Raw genomic sequence first — 16,575 nt, forward strand, 5'->3', positions numbered from 1 at the left:
ATCCCTGGGCTGGGAAGATCCCCTGGAGATAGAACCCACTCCAGTATTCTCCACTCTGGAGAATCCCATGGACAGAGGAACGTGGTGGGCTACAGTCCATAGGGTCACAAAGAGTCAGACAGAACTGAGCGACTGAGCACGCATGCAAACATGTGCACTCAGGCAGTCCACTCAGCCCCTTCAGTACCATGAAGACTGTAGTCATCCAGTTTGCGATTATCAAAGACAAAGGAGGATCCATGAATAAACTCATTAAGAAGTTCAGCCCTTCACTCACACGGCAGACAATCACTGGGGTGTCTGCTCTGGCTCAGACCTGGAGGTGTGCTCTCAGGATAAAATGATAAACAAGACACAGTCCTACCCCTGCCAAGGACTCCACACTTTTGAACCCTAACTTCAGATGCCGAGACATATGCCGTTACCTTCTCTACCTCCTTTGACACGTGCATCTGTGCCCGTATACCCACCCTTTTCGGCACAGAAATTCATTTGGCATCAATGTCAAGGATTGCCAACTATCCCAATACACATACAGCCCTAAAACAAGGATACGGTATGCATGTTAAGGGTTTCTTTAGTATCATTTGCACGATTTTGTTTTAGGGTGCAGATCACATGGTTGCCTTTTAAAAGAAAAATAGCTGTTGTTAGTCCTCTGTGCTGGAGTTGGTTCACAGTCCATTGGAAAAACAAATTTATTGTGTGTTTGGAAAAGGAAATTCCCATCTTTATAGAGGTATAAACAATAATAGTAATTTTAAAAAGTCTAATGTCTAGTATCTGGTTATTATAAAAATAGACTCATTTTTCTCTATAATTATTTGTTACAGTGGATTCAAATTCAAATATTTAACAACATTTGTATAAAATGGACTGCTTTATATTAAAATGCATGTAATGCTCCTGTCTTCTCCAGTTTAAGTCAGTCATCAAAGGATGCTCAATCCAGCTATGTTTTTTTCTTGAGCTAAATGTAGTGAATCATATCATTTGAAGGTGTTAGAAACCCTCTCTGCTTTTTAGCAAGAGAAAATACTCCATGGAAATACTGTCTCTCATTTTTTAAGGTCATTGATTGGGTTAAAAAAGGCAAGTGTCTTTTTTTTTGTTGAACTTACTTTAATTAAAGCCATTAACCTTTTAAAATAAGTATATCCAAAAAATCTATCAAAAAAAGCTAAAATGAGATTTTAACAAAATCCTGACAATTTCAGCTTAAACATATACACAGAAACCATATGTGCTTAGGAAGAAATATATACACACAGGCATTGTTTACAGTGTGTGTTTTTATATTTGGAAGACATTGAAGGAAGAGCCATTCCATACATACATTATCCGAAATGTACATCCAGATAGCCCGCATAGATTTTTCCATCCAGAGACAAAGATATCTTTATCCGTGGTAGGTCGACAGACAGACTGACTGACTTCAAACTTGCAGTGTGGATTTTTTTTTTTCCTCATCTCCGGGTACTGCTTTTCAAATTCGCCTCAGGCTACAGAACAGTACCTCAGATCCCCAAGGCCCACTGCCTGGCTCCTAATAGCCACTCTCCATCTGTGTCACATGAACAGCTGATGAGATCGCTCCAGTGTCTGTATTTTGGAGAGCACATCCACCCAGGTTAAAATGCTAGGGTTGCCAAGGAGCAGTCAGAAGCCATTAGTGTGGGTGAGAATTTGCCTTGCAGCAGTTCCTTGGCATGGTGGAAAGTGTGTACGCGTGTCTCTGCTCGAGCTTGTGTGTGTGTGTGTGTGTGTGTGTGTGGAGTGTGTGTGTGTCCTTGTGCAAGTGACCCCTTGGTGTACATGAGTGTGCAGGGAGGGTAGACAGATGAAGACTAGATTCCATCCAGCCAGGATTCGTAAGTCAAATGCCTTTTGTTTCCCTGTACTCCTGATTAGTTCTTTGACTATTTGGGGTCCTTTCTATTCACTCTTTTTTTTTTTTTTTTATCATAACAGACGGCAAAGAAAAAGAGAACAGCAACTTCGGGGTCATGCTCTAGTGTTTGGGCAGATGGAAGGGATCTGCTTTGCCTTGGGGCAGGGTGGTTGTAATGAAGTGGCCTGTCAGTCTGTAAATAGTGAGGGTCATCTCTTCCATGTGATGGAGGGTATCACATTGCAGTGAAAATGGAAATGTCAATAAAATTAATCTGCCAGCTCTTTGCTGTGGCTTTTCTGCTTCTCTGGTCAAAGAAGGTTGAGGGTTTTTGCGGCGAGAAGGGAAAAGAACAGGTATAGGGAAGCCCACAGAGCAGACAGTTGAGACAGGTTAGGAGGCAAGGGGCCCATGGCAGGATGTCCCCAGTGTGGCCCAGTCCAGGAGGAGGGAGCTGGCCTGGGAAGGAGCTGATGAATCTATAGCATTCCCAGGGAAGCTGCGGAGCGTCTAGCTCAGGCTACATTGAGCACAGAGTTTATTGTTTTAGGCTTTCTTGGACAAGGTTTTTACTTAGCATGGGATTTATGGCATTTACTGCTAATGAATGTCTATTCTTAAATTACAAAAACCCCCATCTCAGCGCAATTCCCAGATGTTCTTCCAGGACCCCAGCTTCTTAAACACCAGCAGGGAGCATAAACTCTCCACTTCTCTGTTTTCCTCTTTCGTGTGGCTCCAGGCTAATGATGTGCAAGGAAAACACAGCCATCTATAAAGCCCCAGTGCTGTCCCCGTATTCTTCATTTATTTTGCATTTGATTATGCCACAAGTCGGATCTTGTTTCTTTCCTTTTTTTAAAGTTATTAGTTCAAATATTAATGTAGGGATATGGCATATATTGCTCCTCTTGATTGATGCCTTCCCAAAAACAGGAAGACGTGCTCGTATGAATTTTAAGAAAGTAGGGGTCCTGCAATGCCTTGCCAGAAGAGTTTTTCAGATACATAATTTAGATGCCCTCCAGGCAGGCTTTCAAGGCATTTTTGCCGGAGGGCAAGAAAAAATAACTATGACTGTTAAAAGTAAATGATTTTTGCTAATGCACAATTAATGCCAGAGAAAAGCACAGAAGAGAAAGATGTTGATAGAAACTTCTGATTAAGTGAGCACCCTACCTTGATGTGCATCTTTTTTGTTTTTTAATGATAATGATCAGTGGTGCAGAGAGCTAAAAGTTTTCATGTCACGCGGATGCTGAGTCCAGGGTCATCTGAGGAGTATGTGAATGTGCGTGCTTGGGAGGTGACAGTTCTAGGAGGGGCTGAGCAGGCAGTGTGTTATGTGCAATGAACAGTGACACAGTTACTGTCACCTATGCAGGCAGCCTAGAATATATAGACTACAGAACATTTAACTTGATTACCCTACAGTATGTGTTCACTCTGGGCATGGGGATGCATTTTCACTGAATGGGTTTTCTGATGGCGGTTTTCCCACATTGGATTCCATAATTGACGAAGAGCTACTGCACTGTGTCAAGAGCACAATTATAATTGAATTAATGATATGGGAGAGTGTGAGACACACAAAATTAACATTTGAAGAGGCCTGGTTTAATTTTGTCTTTTACATATTTGTGTCTCCAATTATACTTTAATGAAAGAGAATATACCCGCTTAATGGATTTCTTTCAAAAAGCTTAGCTGAGCTGATCATTAGCTGCTCGTTGTTGTTGGCACCCTTTCTGTGTTTTCTCTAATGTATTTTCATTTCTTTCTACTAGGGGATGGTTTAGACAACAGTGTAGCTTCACCTGGCACAGGTGACGATGATGATCCAGACAAGGACAAAAAACGTCAGAAGAAAAGAGGCATTTTCCCCAAAGTAGCAACAAATATCATGAGAGCATGGCTCTTCCAGCATCTCACAGTAAGTCAAGATGAAAGAGAAAAATAAGTTTTGTTGTTTTGCCTTCTCCTAGCACATTAGATGGGCTCATACAGATTTTTTTAAAATAAGGTGCCTATTTTCCCTTTCTTGAAATCTGATGGCTAACAGGGCAGTTGAGGTTTTTACTGATTCTCACCACCCAAAGAGCACCCTGTAGAAAGGAGGAGTTTTTATTTCCACAGGTCAGGAATGGACCCTATTCAAAATGATTTAGGGCTCTAAAACGTCTGTATAAGTAAATGTGTTGTTTATGCAAAAAGGTTTGAGAGCAACTTCAGATAATACAACTGCTACCAAGGGAAACGGCTGTGAGAAGCTCATGAATCCATAAATGTTGCCGATTACACTCTTAACGAAAGCCATCTTCTTAGGAGGCAGAAAAAAAAAAAAGCACCTTGCCACATGTATGTCCAAGTGCCTGGTATCAGGGGCAGCTCTGATCGCTGAAGCAGCTTGCAGCATGTCACGTGTTTATATGACAACCACAGAAGGGTTATAGGTGCCCAATGCCTTTGTTTCTAAGGTAGAGATCAAAGATTCTTTTTTAGTGGTTCAAGTCCATTATCTTATAAGCCGACCCTGTTCACTTATGGGGAAAGATCAACAATGTGCAGCATTTTCCAAGTAACAGTTTATCTTTCTGTTTGCAATCAGTTTTATGTGTCATTATATACATATATACCATTAACTGAGACCCTTAAGACCAAAAAATTACAGTATATTTTTGCAGAGGAACTACGTGCTTGCATTTTACTCTTCGTTTGAAACTTCTGGGAAAATAGTAAAGATGTCAGAGGCTGTTTCTTGCTATAAGATTGTTTTCAGGCCATTCTGTTTAGGCTGCAGCTTAAAAATAGAGGAGCACATTGAAAGCTGAAGGTCTTTGATTATCCAACTTGTGGGTTGCCATGCTGAATGACATTAGTTACAGTGTCATGAGTCCAGGACAAGGTTCCACGTTTATTTATGGCGGTGGCTGCTGAGCGACTCTTCCAGCAGGGCTCCAAAGGGCGAGGGGTGGGGCACAGCGGGGAAGGCAACACGATAGATTCACATTCCTAAATCGGCCATTTTGATGTAAGGACATTAGTAGCAAACTAAGGTGTATCGATCTGGCCGGTGGTGTCAGGATTAGCTGGGAGTACCAACGAGGCTGCCGTGGCAGTGGTTATTCTTGCCTCGCAGCTATGGCCATTTCAAAGGTCAGGCCCCTGCACTGGCTGGGCTCAGAGGAATTAGACCGAACATGCCGTCTCTGGGCTGATTACTTAACCAAAGACAAAATAATGAGTCCTAAGCAAATACTGACTAATTGAAAGGGCTGTAAATCCATTACATATTGGTCAGGGATAATCAGGAGTATTTAATCACTTTTATCTATTCAAGAGCACTGAAGCTGCAACAGCAAAGCCCTGAACCTTGCCATGTGGTTATTATTCTCATCATTATCAAAATTACTTCACAGCTGTTCTTTGCTACATCACCTCAGCTGGAGATTTACTAACCTGTAAAATGTTTTTAATTTGGAAGTCGAATGAGTGTGAGAGGAGGGGTTTCTCATTTTTAACTGAAGGTTTGTTTGGTTAGAGTAGCAAGTAAGAAAGGCAGGGTGGGGCGAGTAGATGGCAGGCAACTGCCTTCTCCCACCAGCTCACCTGTTTGATTTCCTCCCTCTGTCTCCCTGTGTGCTCAGCATTCCTTGGTTGAAAGTAAAGAGTTCAGCAATTACTTTTCAAGCAAACATCCCCATGTATTTTCAGCCCCTCAGTCAAAAAAACCCAACATTATAGAACAGCAGAATCTTAGAAAATGCAGCTGCTTTGTTTACAAACCAGGAAGCTCAGACCCACAAAGGAAAGTGATGGGCTCAAGGTCCAGCTGTGATCAGGACCCAAGCCTTCCTTGACCCCAGCTCAGTGCCCTTTCTACACGTTATGATGACTTTGCTAGAATCATGATCACCATGAACAGTTGCATATCAGCCTTACAACCTCTGCCATCAAAATGCTCAGTGTCAAAGGGAGGAAATAGAAGAAGCAAAGTGCTGTTTGCTTTACTTATTTTTAAAAGTTGCCTGCTCCCACAACCTTTCCAAATAGAGAAGACTTACTCTATACTTCTCTCTTAAAGCCAACTCTTTCCTTCAGCACCCGGGTCTGTGCCTTGAATCTTCTTCCAAGTATCCCGAGCTTCCTCTTGCTTGGCCAGTTGGTGTCTTACCTCCCACCTCCCTGTCATCCTGGGTTAAACCCACTGTGCACCCTGACTGCAGGTGAGGAATTGTGCAGACCTATTGATCCCCGGGTGCTCCTTGTGGCTGTACTGTTCACTCAGTACTATGTACTGGGTACCTTCTCCCTACCCCGAGGGTGCTTTCATCTAGATAAATATGCACGAGGCTTTGTGCAGAATTCTCTGTCCAGCTGAAAATTTTAATTAATGCCTGTCCTTATAGTGGGGAGAGAAGACAAAGAACCTGAGCCGGAGAGTTGGGAAACTGACATTTTGAGTTCAGCTTTCTGGAGTTCTGGATGAACCTCAGTTAAGTCCATTAAGTTCTCTGGACCTGCCATTTCTCCATTTTTCAAACGGATCTGCATGTTGCAGTCTGCTTTCCCGTACTCGTGTGTTGGTTACACTCAGAGCTGTCAGAGCATGGCTCTGCCCCAGGTTCCCTGGTCATCCTCTCCTCTCAGTACCCCACTTCCTTTTTATTTTCCATTAAGGGCTTTCTTTTTCTCCTTCCCACAACCTTCTTTTACACCATGCCCCTTTATTACTTTCTCCACCGGCTTTGTCTGTCCATCTCTCTCTCTGCTCTTCTCCCCAGCCTTTCCTGCACCTCCCTTGTATGTAAGGAAATTCTCCTCAGCTTTCCCTTTGACAACATCTTCCCTCTTTATCCCAGCATCACCCCAGCTGCAGAGAAGAGGTTCAGTAACTTTGATGAGGATGGTTCCTTAAAATTTTACTTTCCAATCTTTAATGAGCTGAAAGATTTACTCAGCTATAATTCTGAGTGCAGAAACCAAGAACAGAGCCCCCTAACTAGCGACATGTTAATTTAGACCCCTTTTCTTATGCACTAACAGGCATGAGGAAGTCCTTGGAAATAGAGATGCCCCACTATATTTTTCTGTCATTTAATTAATTTCAACTTTCAAAGTGAAATGTTGGCTCTAGCTCACTGAAAATAGATGTAGTCTAAATTATTATTTCATGTAAATTTCTTTACAAGTGCATGATTCAATGTGCATTCCTTCATTATTAGTCTCTTTAACATTATTTCAAACTGGTTTGTTCCCCTTTGTGCAGTATGACCTACTCTTGTATTACAATAATCCTCGATGTACCCTTTTTTCTTTCTTTTTTAAAAAAGAAGCTAATTGAATTATCTCATTATTTTAATTTGTTAAGCAAATGTATTTTGGATCTCAGGATGTGTTCTTAAAGAAGGGGGTTGCTGAGGCTTTGCCCCCTGAATGGGCCATTGGCCCATTTTGACATTCATGCATTCATTAACTAGCAGAACATAAAAGAACTCTGGTTGTATTTTTTTTTTTCCAAACACCCAACCAGCATGGAGCAACTTTTCCCAATAAGCCACAGGGGTCTCTCTACATATGTTCTCAACTGCAAGCTATTGTCACCTATTCTGAATACCTCAAAAGGCCCAGAGAAAAAAGAACCCCACCTCAACAAAGGCCAACTGTAGCAATTGTTAAGTCTTAGTCTCAATATGACAAAAATCATTAACCTTCAGTTTTCTTGGAAGAACAAGTTCCACTACAACTGTAACAGTTAAAACACTCTCTCAAATTCCTGTGCACCGCCAGCTTCAGGGGAGGAGGTAATAAACTCAGAGCTAATCGATGATATTGAGGAAAATATTTAAACTAAATCCAAGGTGGCCGTAATAAACCAAACTCTTTGATGAATTGAGGAATTTCCATATTGAGTTAAGCACTTTAAACTTGCTTAGTCTGAAGCTAAATACTTAGTTTCTAGTTTCTAACTACCAATTTCCAGAATGTCCTTTAAACATCACAATGATTTTAAGGAAATAAATCCACATATTTAAATCCTCCCAGTAATTTTAAGGAAATAAATCCAAGTAAATACTTTTTAGAAATTCAACCAGCGAAATGCGTCATATGTTACTCTTACCCCTCTTTTATTGGTGGACGGCTCTGCCTGGCTTCTCAGACTAAGAAATCTAGTGAAGATGGAGGAAAGAATCTGTTGGAATGTATGTGCTTTTCCTGGAAAGTACCCAATGGCAAAAAATCATAGGGAAATCCTAGGGAAGTGTATTCTTTTCCCTAACACATGGAGATTATGATATCATAAAAGTAAGCCTGCCATTACAACTGTTTCTATTTGACTTCAAAGATAGTTAAAGAAAGAAACAGCAAGAAATAATACCCGGGCTGACGGTTTATTCTTAACCATGAAAAACTCCTCCACGCCAAGAAGCCCTTAGTGTACTCAATGAGGCTCTCAGGCACCTCCACTTGCCACCTTCAAGAGCTCCCCTGGTTGTGCTGCAAAGAATATATTTGATCATGGAATGAAAACAGGAAGTGCTCACACACAAAGACACCACTTGCTCATACCCGTTTCTGACTACAGTTTTTCTTATTTGAAAACATAGGGATAAAGCTCACCCTTAGCAGATGTGGGACTTCTTTCAAAGCTATGTGTACAGAATCAGAAGCAAATTTATTTCAAAGTGATACAATATCCTGCAGCCTCCTGGAAACTGCAGGTTCTAAAAACTCTGCCCTTTGTTCATGGCAAAATGCTTAGCCTCTTGCCATATCTCTGCTGTGGAATGAAGCCTGTCTCTCAGGTGTTTGCTGGTTTCACTCCTTGCCTATTAGAGTTTGTTTCATGGGATTTTGTGAAGGTCTGTTTTGAGTAATGAAAATGTGATTTAAAGTATATTGTTTCACAGAGACAGTGAACCCAAATTATGAGTAAATACAGTTCCATGTTAATAGAGAAAGATATCTCTTCTCTAGTGAATTCAAGACCATATCACAGTCAATCCAGTCATCTCAAATTTTTTATTGTATGTGTGTATACGCACACACACACACACACACAGAAGAGAGAATGAGAGAAAGAGGAAGGCAAGTCTAGACTATTTTGCCCTTTAACTGTTTCTCTTCATCTTACATAGATCCAGATAGTTTCTTTTCTCAAGGAGGTGATACAGTGTCAAGGTTAAGAGCACAGGGTCTGAAATCTGCAGCACAGTAGATTTTTGATCTTGAGCACTGAGGTCTTTGGACTTCACTTTCCATATCTATAGAATGGGGATAATTTTAGAACCAACTCAGTAGGGTTGTTGCAGGCATTAAATGAGACAATGTAAACTTTTCGGCTCCATGCCTGGGTATATAATGGAAAGCAATAGGTATATAATGGAAAGCAACTATAATTTCATCTTTTAATTTGGTTGAATAGCTACCAGGAGACTTTGACCAGTAGAACTGGGCAACCAAAATGATCACATACCTTCCTGGGACTCTGTGAGATAGAGAGACTGACCTGGCCAAACAAGTCAGCAGGAGATAACATAGTCTAATTTCTGCCTTCTAGAGTCATGTAAATGTCAAATGGGGCTTCCCAAGTAGTGCTAGTGGTGAAGAAACCGTCAGTCAATGCAGGAGATGCAGGTTCGATCCCTGGGTCAGGAAGATCCCCTGGAGGAGGGTATGTCAACCCATTCCAGTATTCTTGCCTGCAGAATCTTATGGACAGAGGTGCCTGATGGGTGCAGTACAAGGGGTCACAAAAGAGTCAGTAATGACTGAAGCGACTTAGCACACAGGCACACAAACATCAGATGGCTCGTCAGTGGTTCTAGGTGCTCTCATCAGAGAGTCCAGGTGCCCGTGGAAAGCCAGAGCATCTTGGTGAGTCTTCCAGGATGGAGTGGGAGGTAGAGAAGAAAATGGCTATGGTGTAGTTCATAATGCCTCCATCAGGGCCTCCTTTTTGTAGAGAACCTCCCCTTCCCATAAGGGTCCCCGTACATGAACAGACTCTAGTCTCTGCTTCCTTGGAGCATTCAAGTCTAGGCTGTCTGAGAGACAGCACAGTGTGGGTTTGTAAACAGGGTCACTGGATGTGAAATTTTAGGCTTAGGTTTCTGCTCTGTGATCTTGGGTGAGTGATTCAACCTCTGAACCTATTTCCAAACCTATGAAATGAAGAGTAGACATGTGCTTTACTTGGGTGGCTGGGGGCTGTGAGGCTCAGATGATGCGGCCAGTTTGTAAGCTGTAATGTGTGGCACAGACGTCAGGTGCTTTGGCTTCTGGTTGTGTGCTGGGGACTCCTGCAGCTCACGGCCTCTGGTACCTCATGAAATCAGCATGGGTGGTAGATGTGGTGCTCCCTTCCTCTCCACCCCAGTTTCTCCACTTGTCCATTTCCACCAGGCGTATCCATGGAGACACTGGGATAATGTCCATCGTTAGACGTCTTTTTAAGGGCCTCGAATGGTTAATTGAATCAGTATTTCAGGGACATTAGCTATTTCTACTTGGAAATTAGTGCCCTCATGATTCTGAGATCCATCTACTTTAATACTAATTGCTATCGGCTAACGTAATACCAAATAGAAAGTGTTGGCCTTACTTACACAGTGAAAGATGGCCTTTCTCGTGTTCAGGGATACAGATGTGCACAGAATATGAGTGAGGCTCATGGGCTGAGACATGCCTGTGAGGAGACGCCTGTGCAGAACACACAGCTGAAAAACACCAGCAGAAAGAGCCTCCCGCAAACATGCAGCCGAGGGAGGCCGCCCATGGCCTCAGCCTTTGCAATGTTTTCCTGCTTGCCGGGAGAAAACATCTGTGAATTATTTGAATGGAACCTTATACTGGAGATCGTCTGAATTGGTGTCATCTCTGTTTAATTTCAGGAAATGATGTCACAATGCATTAAATAACAATACTGGGTGATTTATTTTCCCGTGGACATGCTGTCCTAAGCATTCCTCTTCTCTTGCAATGTTTCCAATTAACTGTAAGCTTGAGTGTTCTTCCTATTTCATAATGATTTTGAGGGGTGGGGGGCGGGAGATTGGGGTGGGAAGAGAGGTAATTTCAGAGGTTGCGGAGGTTCAGAGCTAATGGCACATCCATCATGTTCTTATTGGGACAGGAGGGTTCTGAACATCAGGGCTGTGATCGCCACTGGCAAGCTACCTTAGCGTTGGTTTTCAAGAATGTCTAAAAAAGGAAGCCTGAATGTTCTGCTCCTTAACTGTCCAAAGAGTCACTGGATGGTTTTAATAGTGACCTGCATACTGTAGCTTCTGCCTTTATCAAAGTTTCCATGCACTCCCTTCTTCAGTAAAGAATAGAGGACATAAGTCAGTTCTGTGTGCCATCTGTCGTCGTTTTTACAATTTCTCGAATTAAAGAGACAGGCTAAAAATTTAATGTTATGTTGAATCCTAGAAACTCCTCTAGAAGAAATGAAATTGCAACTAAATTTACTTTGTCTCTCTTGAGGGGAAAAGAAACAACGCATGTGGTTGTGTCATAACCTTTTACTTGTAGTCCCAGTCTGGTATTTAGAATTGGGTTATGAGGGGTTCTGCATGTGAAAACCTGATGTGTTTGGGATTCAGCAGCCTTTGTCCACATTATGAATAACTTTGAGATAAAGTCCCCAGTACAGTGGCAGCAGCAATGGCTTTTCATGGGGTGCTGAGATGTGTAGTTTCTTCAACGCAAAAATTGGTGAAGACATTTCAAAGTTTATCAGGAGGCTCAAGAGGGAGGCGGAGAAGGCAATGGCACCCCACTCCAGTACTCGTGCCTGGAAAATCCCATGGATGGAGGAGCTGCAGTCCATGGGGTCGCTAAGAGTCGGACATGACTGAGCGACTTCACTTTCACTTTCACTTTCATGCATTGGAGAAGGAAATGGCAACCCACTCCAGTGTTCTTGCCTGGAGAATCCCAGGGACAGGGAAGCCTGGTGGGCTGCTGTCTATGGGGTTGCACAGAGTCGGACACAACGGAAGTGACGCAGCAGCAAGAGGGAGGGGCTATGTATATATACATATAGCTGATTCCCTGGTGGCTTAGATGGTAAACAATCTGTCTGCAATGCGGGAAACCCAGGTTTGATCCCTGGGTCAGGAAGACCCCTTGGAGAAGGGAATGGCAATCCACTTCAGTATTCTTGCCTTGAGAATTCCATGGATAGAGCAGCCTGGTGGGTCTCATAGGGTCTCAAAGAGTCAGACACAACTGAGTGATTAACACTTTCGTAGCTGATTCACTTTGTGTTGTACAGCAGAAACTAACACAACATTGCAAAGCAATATACTCCAATAATTAAAAAAAAAAGTATATCAGACTATCCCGTTTATCTCAGCTGAGATACACTTAGAAAATTAAGTCCCAGGTTATGAGTTATGAGCTGACAGACACATTTAAAAAAAATAAGTAACTGAGAGAGATTGAAGAATGAAATGCTTATTAAATTACCATCAAAAAGAAACTAAAATAATGATTAGCTCAAAGTTTAGCATCTAATTTCATAAAATATCACTCTTAAGTATAATTGTTTAAAAATACGTTAAAGAATTCAAGGAAATGGAGAATTGAGGACCCTTGAATAAAAGAAAATAGGCATGTGCATATCTGAATATTCAGCTATTTAAAAACTCCAAGAATAGAGTGCTATTAAATGCTGTTTAGTGAAACCCGTGAATATTCATTCAGATCATAGAGAAAATTTCCATTTCTTCATTCCACATGACCACAGTTTGCAAGTGTATTCTGTGGAGAGGTGGAGCAGTTAGGAATTAAAGTCCAGTTTGACTAGGTTGTGAGCGCACTCAGTTTGCTGCAGGATAGGGTCAGAAAGTGACCTTAACATTCAGGATTCATTTTGATTTTAGAGACTGTTACTGCACAGATTTCAGAGGACTCCTGGAAATGCCCTGCGTTCTCCGTGCTGTAGTCTGTTTTTGCAATTTGAAACAGATTATGAAGTGCAAAGATGATATCCAGCCCCACTGCTCCCGTTAAGAAGTAGTGACTTGAGTAGGAAGCATTAGGTTGGTTGAATGGAATTTGCCGTGTTATATTGACATGCTGCCTGCCACTTTCTAAATTGATTGGCAGCAGTTGTTTACAGTATGTAATCACTGGCACCCTTTAAAGGTGTATTATCCTCTTAAAACATAATAGTAATGCCATTTTCATGCTTTTACATTTGCTATTCATATTTTGAACTGCCAAGTCCCAAATCTGCCAGAACTAATTTGTTTTTATCTGATAGTGGATAAGTTGTCAAGTCACAATATAATGGCAGATAATTTTTCTTAAACTATAGTTTTTACTTCTTGGTTGTAATAGATAACATGAATACTGTTGACTCTGTCTTGATTGTCCACAAAAAGAAAATACAACTCAAGCGATTATTATTGTAGAATTCTGTGATGACAAGAAATAAAGAGAATATTATTCTGAGCATTATAGGTAATTAACATGAGCCACTAATCAACCCTCTTTAACCACCCTGCCCCTCAATTTACTGGCACCTGATTTGCCTCACACAGCCAGATAATGGCTGGACATCTACCCTTGTTAATTCCAGTGCCAAACCTTGTTGCTACTCTTAATTGTAATACTTGACTTATCAGATTATAACTCTCGAGACATATTTACTTCTTGCATCATTCCTCTATATTCACAAGTATTCCAGAATTAATTTTGACTTGGGAATATCTGGTAATTCCATTACTAATAATTTAGAAAAGGGTGATCCTACAACTCTGGTCATCTGACAGTTGTAAAATGGCTTATTTCTTACCCTGGGACACCTGGTGTGACCCTGTCATAAGCCGACAATAAACAACCCAAGTGTACTGGGCTGGTGCTGCACTAGTCTTTCAAAAAGAAGACGGCTTTAATCAAACAGAAGAAGTGAATGCTGGATTATTCCCTGTAGATTGGTGACATGTTGGAACTCTCTATTAAAGCAGCCTTATTTTTTCCCCATGGTGAAGAGTTACAGGTTCCATTTCAGTGTTTCCAGGATACCTGCAGGTAGCTCATGAGTTGTTACACTTGTTTTCAATCTGGCCCCACAGTGAATTAAAAGAAAAAGTGGTAAGACTGAATGGGCCATATGAGATCATTATTAGTCAATTATAAGCTCAGTTTAGTTCTTGTATTAGTTTCTAGGAAACCATAAGTTTAGATCCATGTGGCAAAAATCCCACCAATTACTTGATAGCACTTTGATGAAGACCCCTCTTATTGCTTAATCCTGAAGCTTTTATGTTTGCTTATGAACTACTTAAGAGATAATCAAATGTGACCATGTGGAAAAGCATCAGTTTTTAATGACCTTTGGTACTAGGTTTGGGCTCCAAAATCACTGCAGATGGTGATTGCAGCCATGAAATTAAAAGACGCTTACTCCTTGGAAAGAAAGTTATGACCAACCTAGACAGCATATTGACCAACCTAGACAGCATATGGCAACCCACTTCAGTGTTCTTGCCTGGAGAATCCCAGGGATGGGGGAGCCTGGTGGGCTTCCGTCTATGGGGTCGCACAGAGTCGGACACGACTGAAGCGACTTAGCAGCAGACAGCATATTGGGTTTCCCTGGTGGCTCAGAGGTGAAAGCATCTGCCTCCAATGCGGGAGACCTGGGTCGGGTTTGATCCCTGGGTCGGGAAGATCCCCTGGAGAAGGAAATGGTAACCCACTCCAGTATTCTTGCCTGGAGAATCCCATGGATGGAGAAGCCTGGTAGGCTACAGTCCATGGGGTTGCAAAGAGTCAGACACAACTGAGCAACTTCAACTCAACTAGACAGCATATTAAAAAGCAGAGACATTACTTTGCCAACAAAGGTCCGTCTAGTCAAGGCTATGGCTTTTCAAGTGGTCATGTATGGATGTGAGAGTTGGACTGTGAAGAAAGCTGAATGCCAAAGAATTGATGCTTTTGAACTGTGGTGTTGGAGAAGACTCCTGACAGTGCCTTGGACTGCAAGGAGATTCAACCAGTCCATCCTAAAGGAGATCAGTCCTGGGTGTTCATTGGAAGGACTGATGCTGGAGCTGAAACTCCAATACTTTGGCTACCTCATGCAAAGAGTTGACTCATTGGAAAAGACCCTGATGCTGGGAGGGATTGAGGGCAGGAGGAGAAGGGGACGACAGTGGATGAGATGGCTGGGTGGCATCACTGACTTGATGGACATGAATTTGGGTGAACTCCTGGAGTTGGTGATGGACAGGGAGGCCTGGCGTGCTGTGATTCATGGGGTCGCAAAGAGTTGGACATGACTGAGTGACTGAACTGAACTGAACTGAACTTGGGACTAGCCTGGGAATCCTTTCAAAAGAGTTCGGACTTTTTTCCCCTAGAGCAAGTTTAAAGAAAAGTGTGATTTAGTTCTCTTTGGTTCTTACATGCTTATATTCATTCTCTTGTCAGTGTCTACCCCAAATATCCCCTTGCTTATTTGAAATACATATAATCTGTTAAATAGAAAAAGGCTGCTTTCCTGAATTCTCCTGATTTTATTGTTGGGCATGATTGGAGCAGATAATGGAAATGTTTGAATCCATCACCAAATCAGTGTTTTTCTTGCCTTTAGATAGTGAGGATGATCTGTTAATTCTTTGTGTTCTACAAAAACAAACAAACATTTGAGGTCAGGGAGAAAGAAATTCCTGCTGTTTAGAAGACTATATAAATATACCGGTGTGTGTGCTTAGTCACTCAGTCGTGTCTGACTCTTTGTGACCCCATGGACTTTAGCCCACCAGGACCCTCTGTCTATGGGGATTCTCCAGGCAAGAATACTGGAGTGGGTTGCCATGCCCTCCTCCAGGGGATCTTCCCAACCCGGGGATAGAAGCCAGGTCTCCCCCCCTATGGGAGGATTCTTTACCATCTAAGCCACCAGGGAAGACCAAGAGGTGGTAGATTTCAGGACAATTGGAAGTTACTTAGCCAGCCACCTCCTTTCAGCTCAACCTTTTGCTCTCTGAGTTATCTTGGGCAAGTCAGTTAATTTTCTGAGTGCTGGTTTTCTCATCTTGTTTTGCGGGTTAGCTGAAGTTAGAAATAGCTCTTTGAAAAAAGCAGAATGCTCTGCAAGTAGAAAATATTCTTCATGAATGTTTTCATATAACCCACTGAAATAATTTCTCCATCCTAACAGGTGAAACAGGTGAAACACTCTTCAAAGAATAATACTCTACTCATTTCAAAACCTAAGCCTGTTTTGGAATGAGGATCGAATCCTACAGTTAGCAAGATACGTACAAGGAAAAGGGCAAAAGATCTCATGCACCATTTGTACTGTAGCACAATGTTACTGACACCATGAGTCAAAGTAACTTTTGAAATGGCATAACCTCAAACTTAAGAGAAAGAACAAGATGACAGCAAACACTTCACAATAAACTTATTCCTACTTGAGTTGTTAGCTTTGGGACCAGCTCCTTGGAGGTTTAGACATCTCGTTCTTTATTCATAAACTTTTCATCCTGAGAATTAATGGGTTCACCATCTTGCCACTTTTCATCTGATCAAGCTGGTAGGGTGTGTAGTTTTACATCTCTAAAATGACAATTTCATAGGCCCACTCTAAGGAGGTGGAATCCTGTGAGAGACAGAATTATCTCATTGCAGCCAGAGAATAGTGGGATTATTATTTT

At 41.9% G+C, this 16,575-nt stretch overlaps 1 protein-coding gene across 14 annotated transcripts in view; it reads left to right on the forward strand.

The window, feature by feature from the left end:
• MEIS2 (Meis homeobox 2) overlaps positions 1-16,575 on the forward strand; it is a 224,078-nt gene that overhangs the window by 61,095 nt on the left and 146,408 nt on the right. For all 14 annotated transcript variants that reach the window (XM_086321978.1, XM_086321975.1, XM_086321986.1 and 11 more), the window contains one exon: positions 3,679-3,824. In XM_086321978.1, the coding sequence (XP_086178104.1) occupies positions 3,679-3,824 (146 nt within the window). The remainder of the gene's footprint in view (positions 1-3,678; positions 3,825-16,575) is intronic.

The sequence above is a fragment of the Bos grunniens genome, chromosome 10, assembly GCF_055505025.1.
Source record: "Bos grunniens cultivar Pamir isolate PY7600 chromosome 10, Bosgru_T2T1.0, whole genome shotgun sequence".
NCBI classification, from domain to species: Eukaryota; Metazoa; Chordata; class Mammalia; order Artiodactyla; family Bovidae; genus Bos; species Bos grunniens.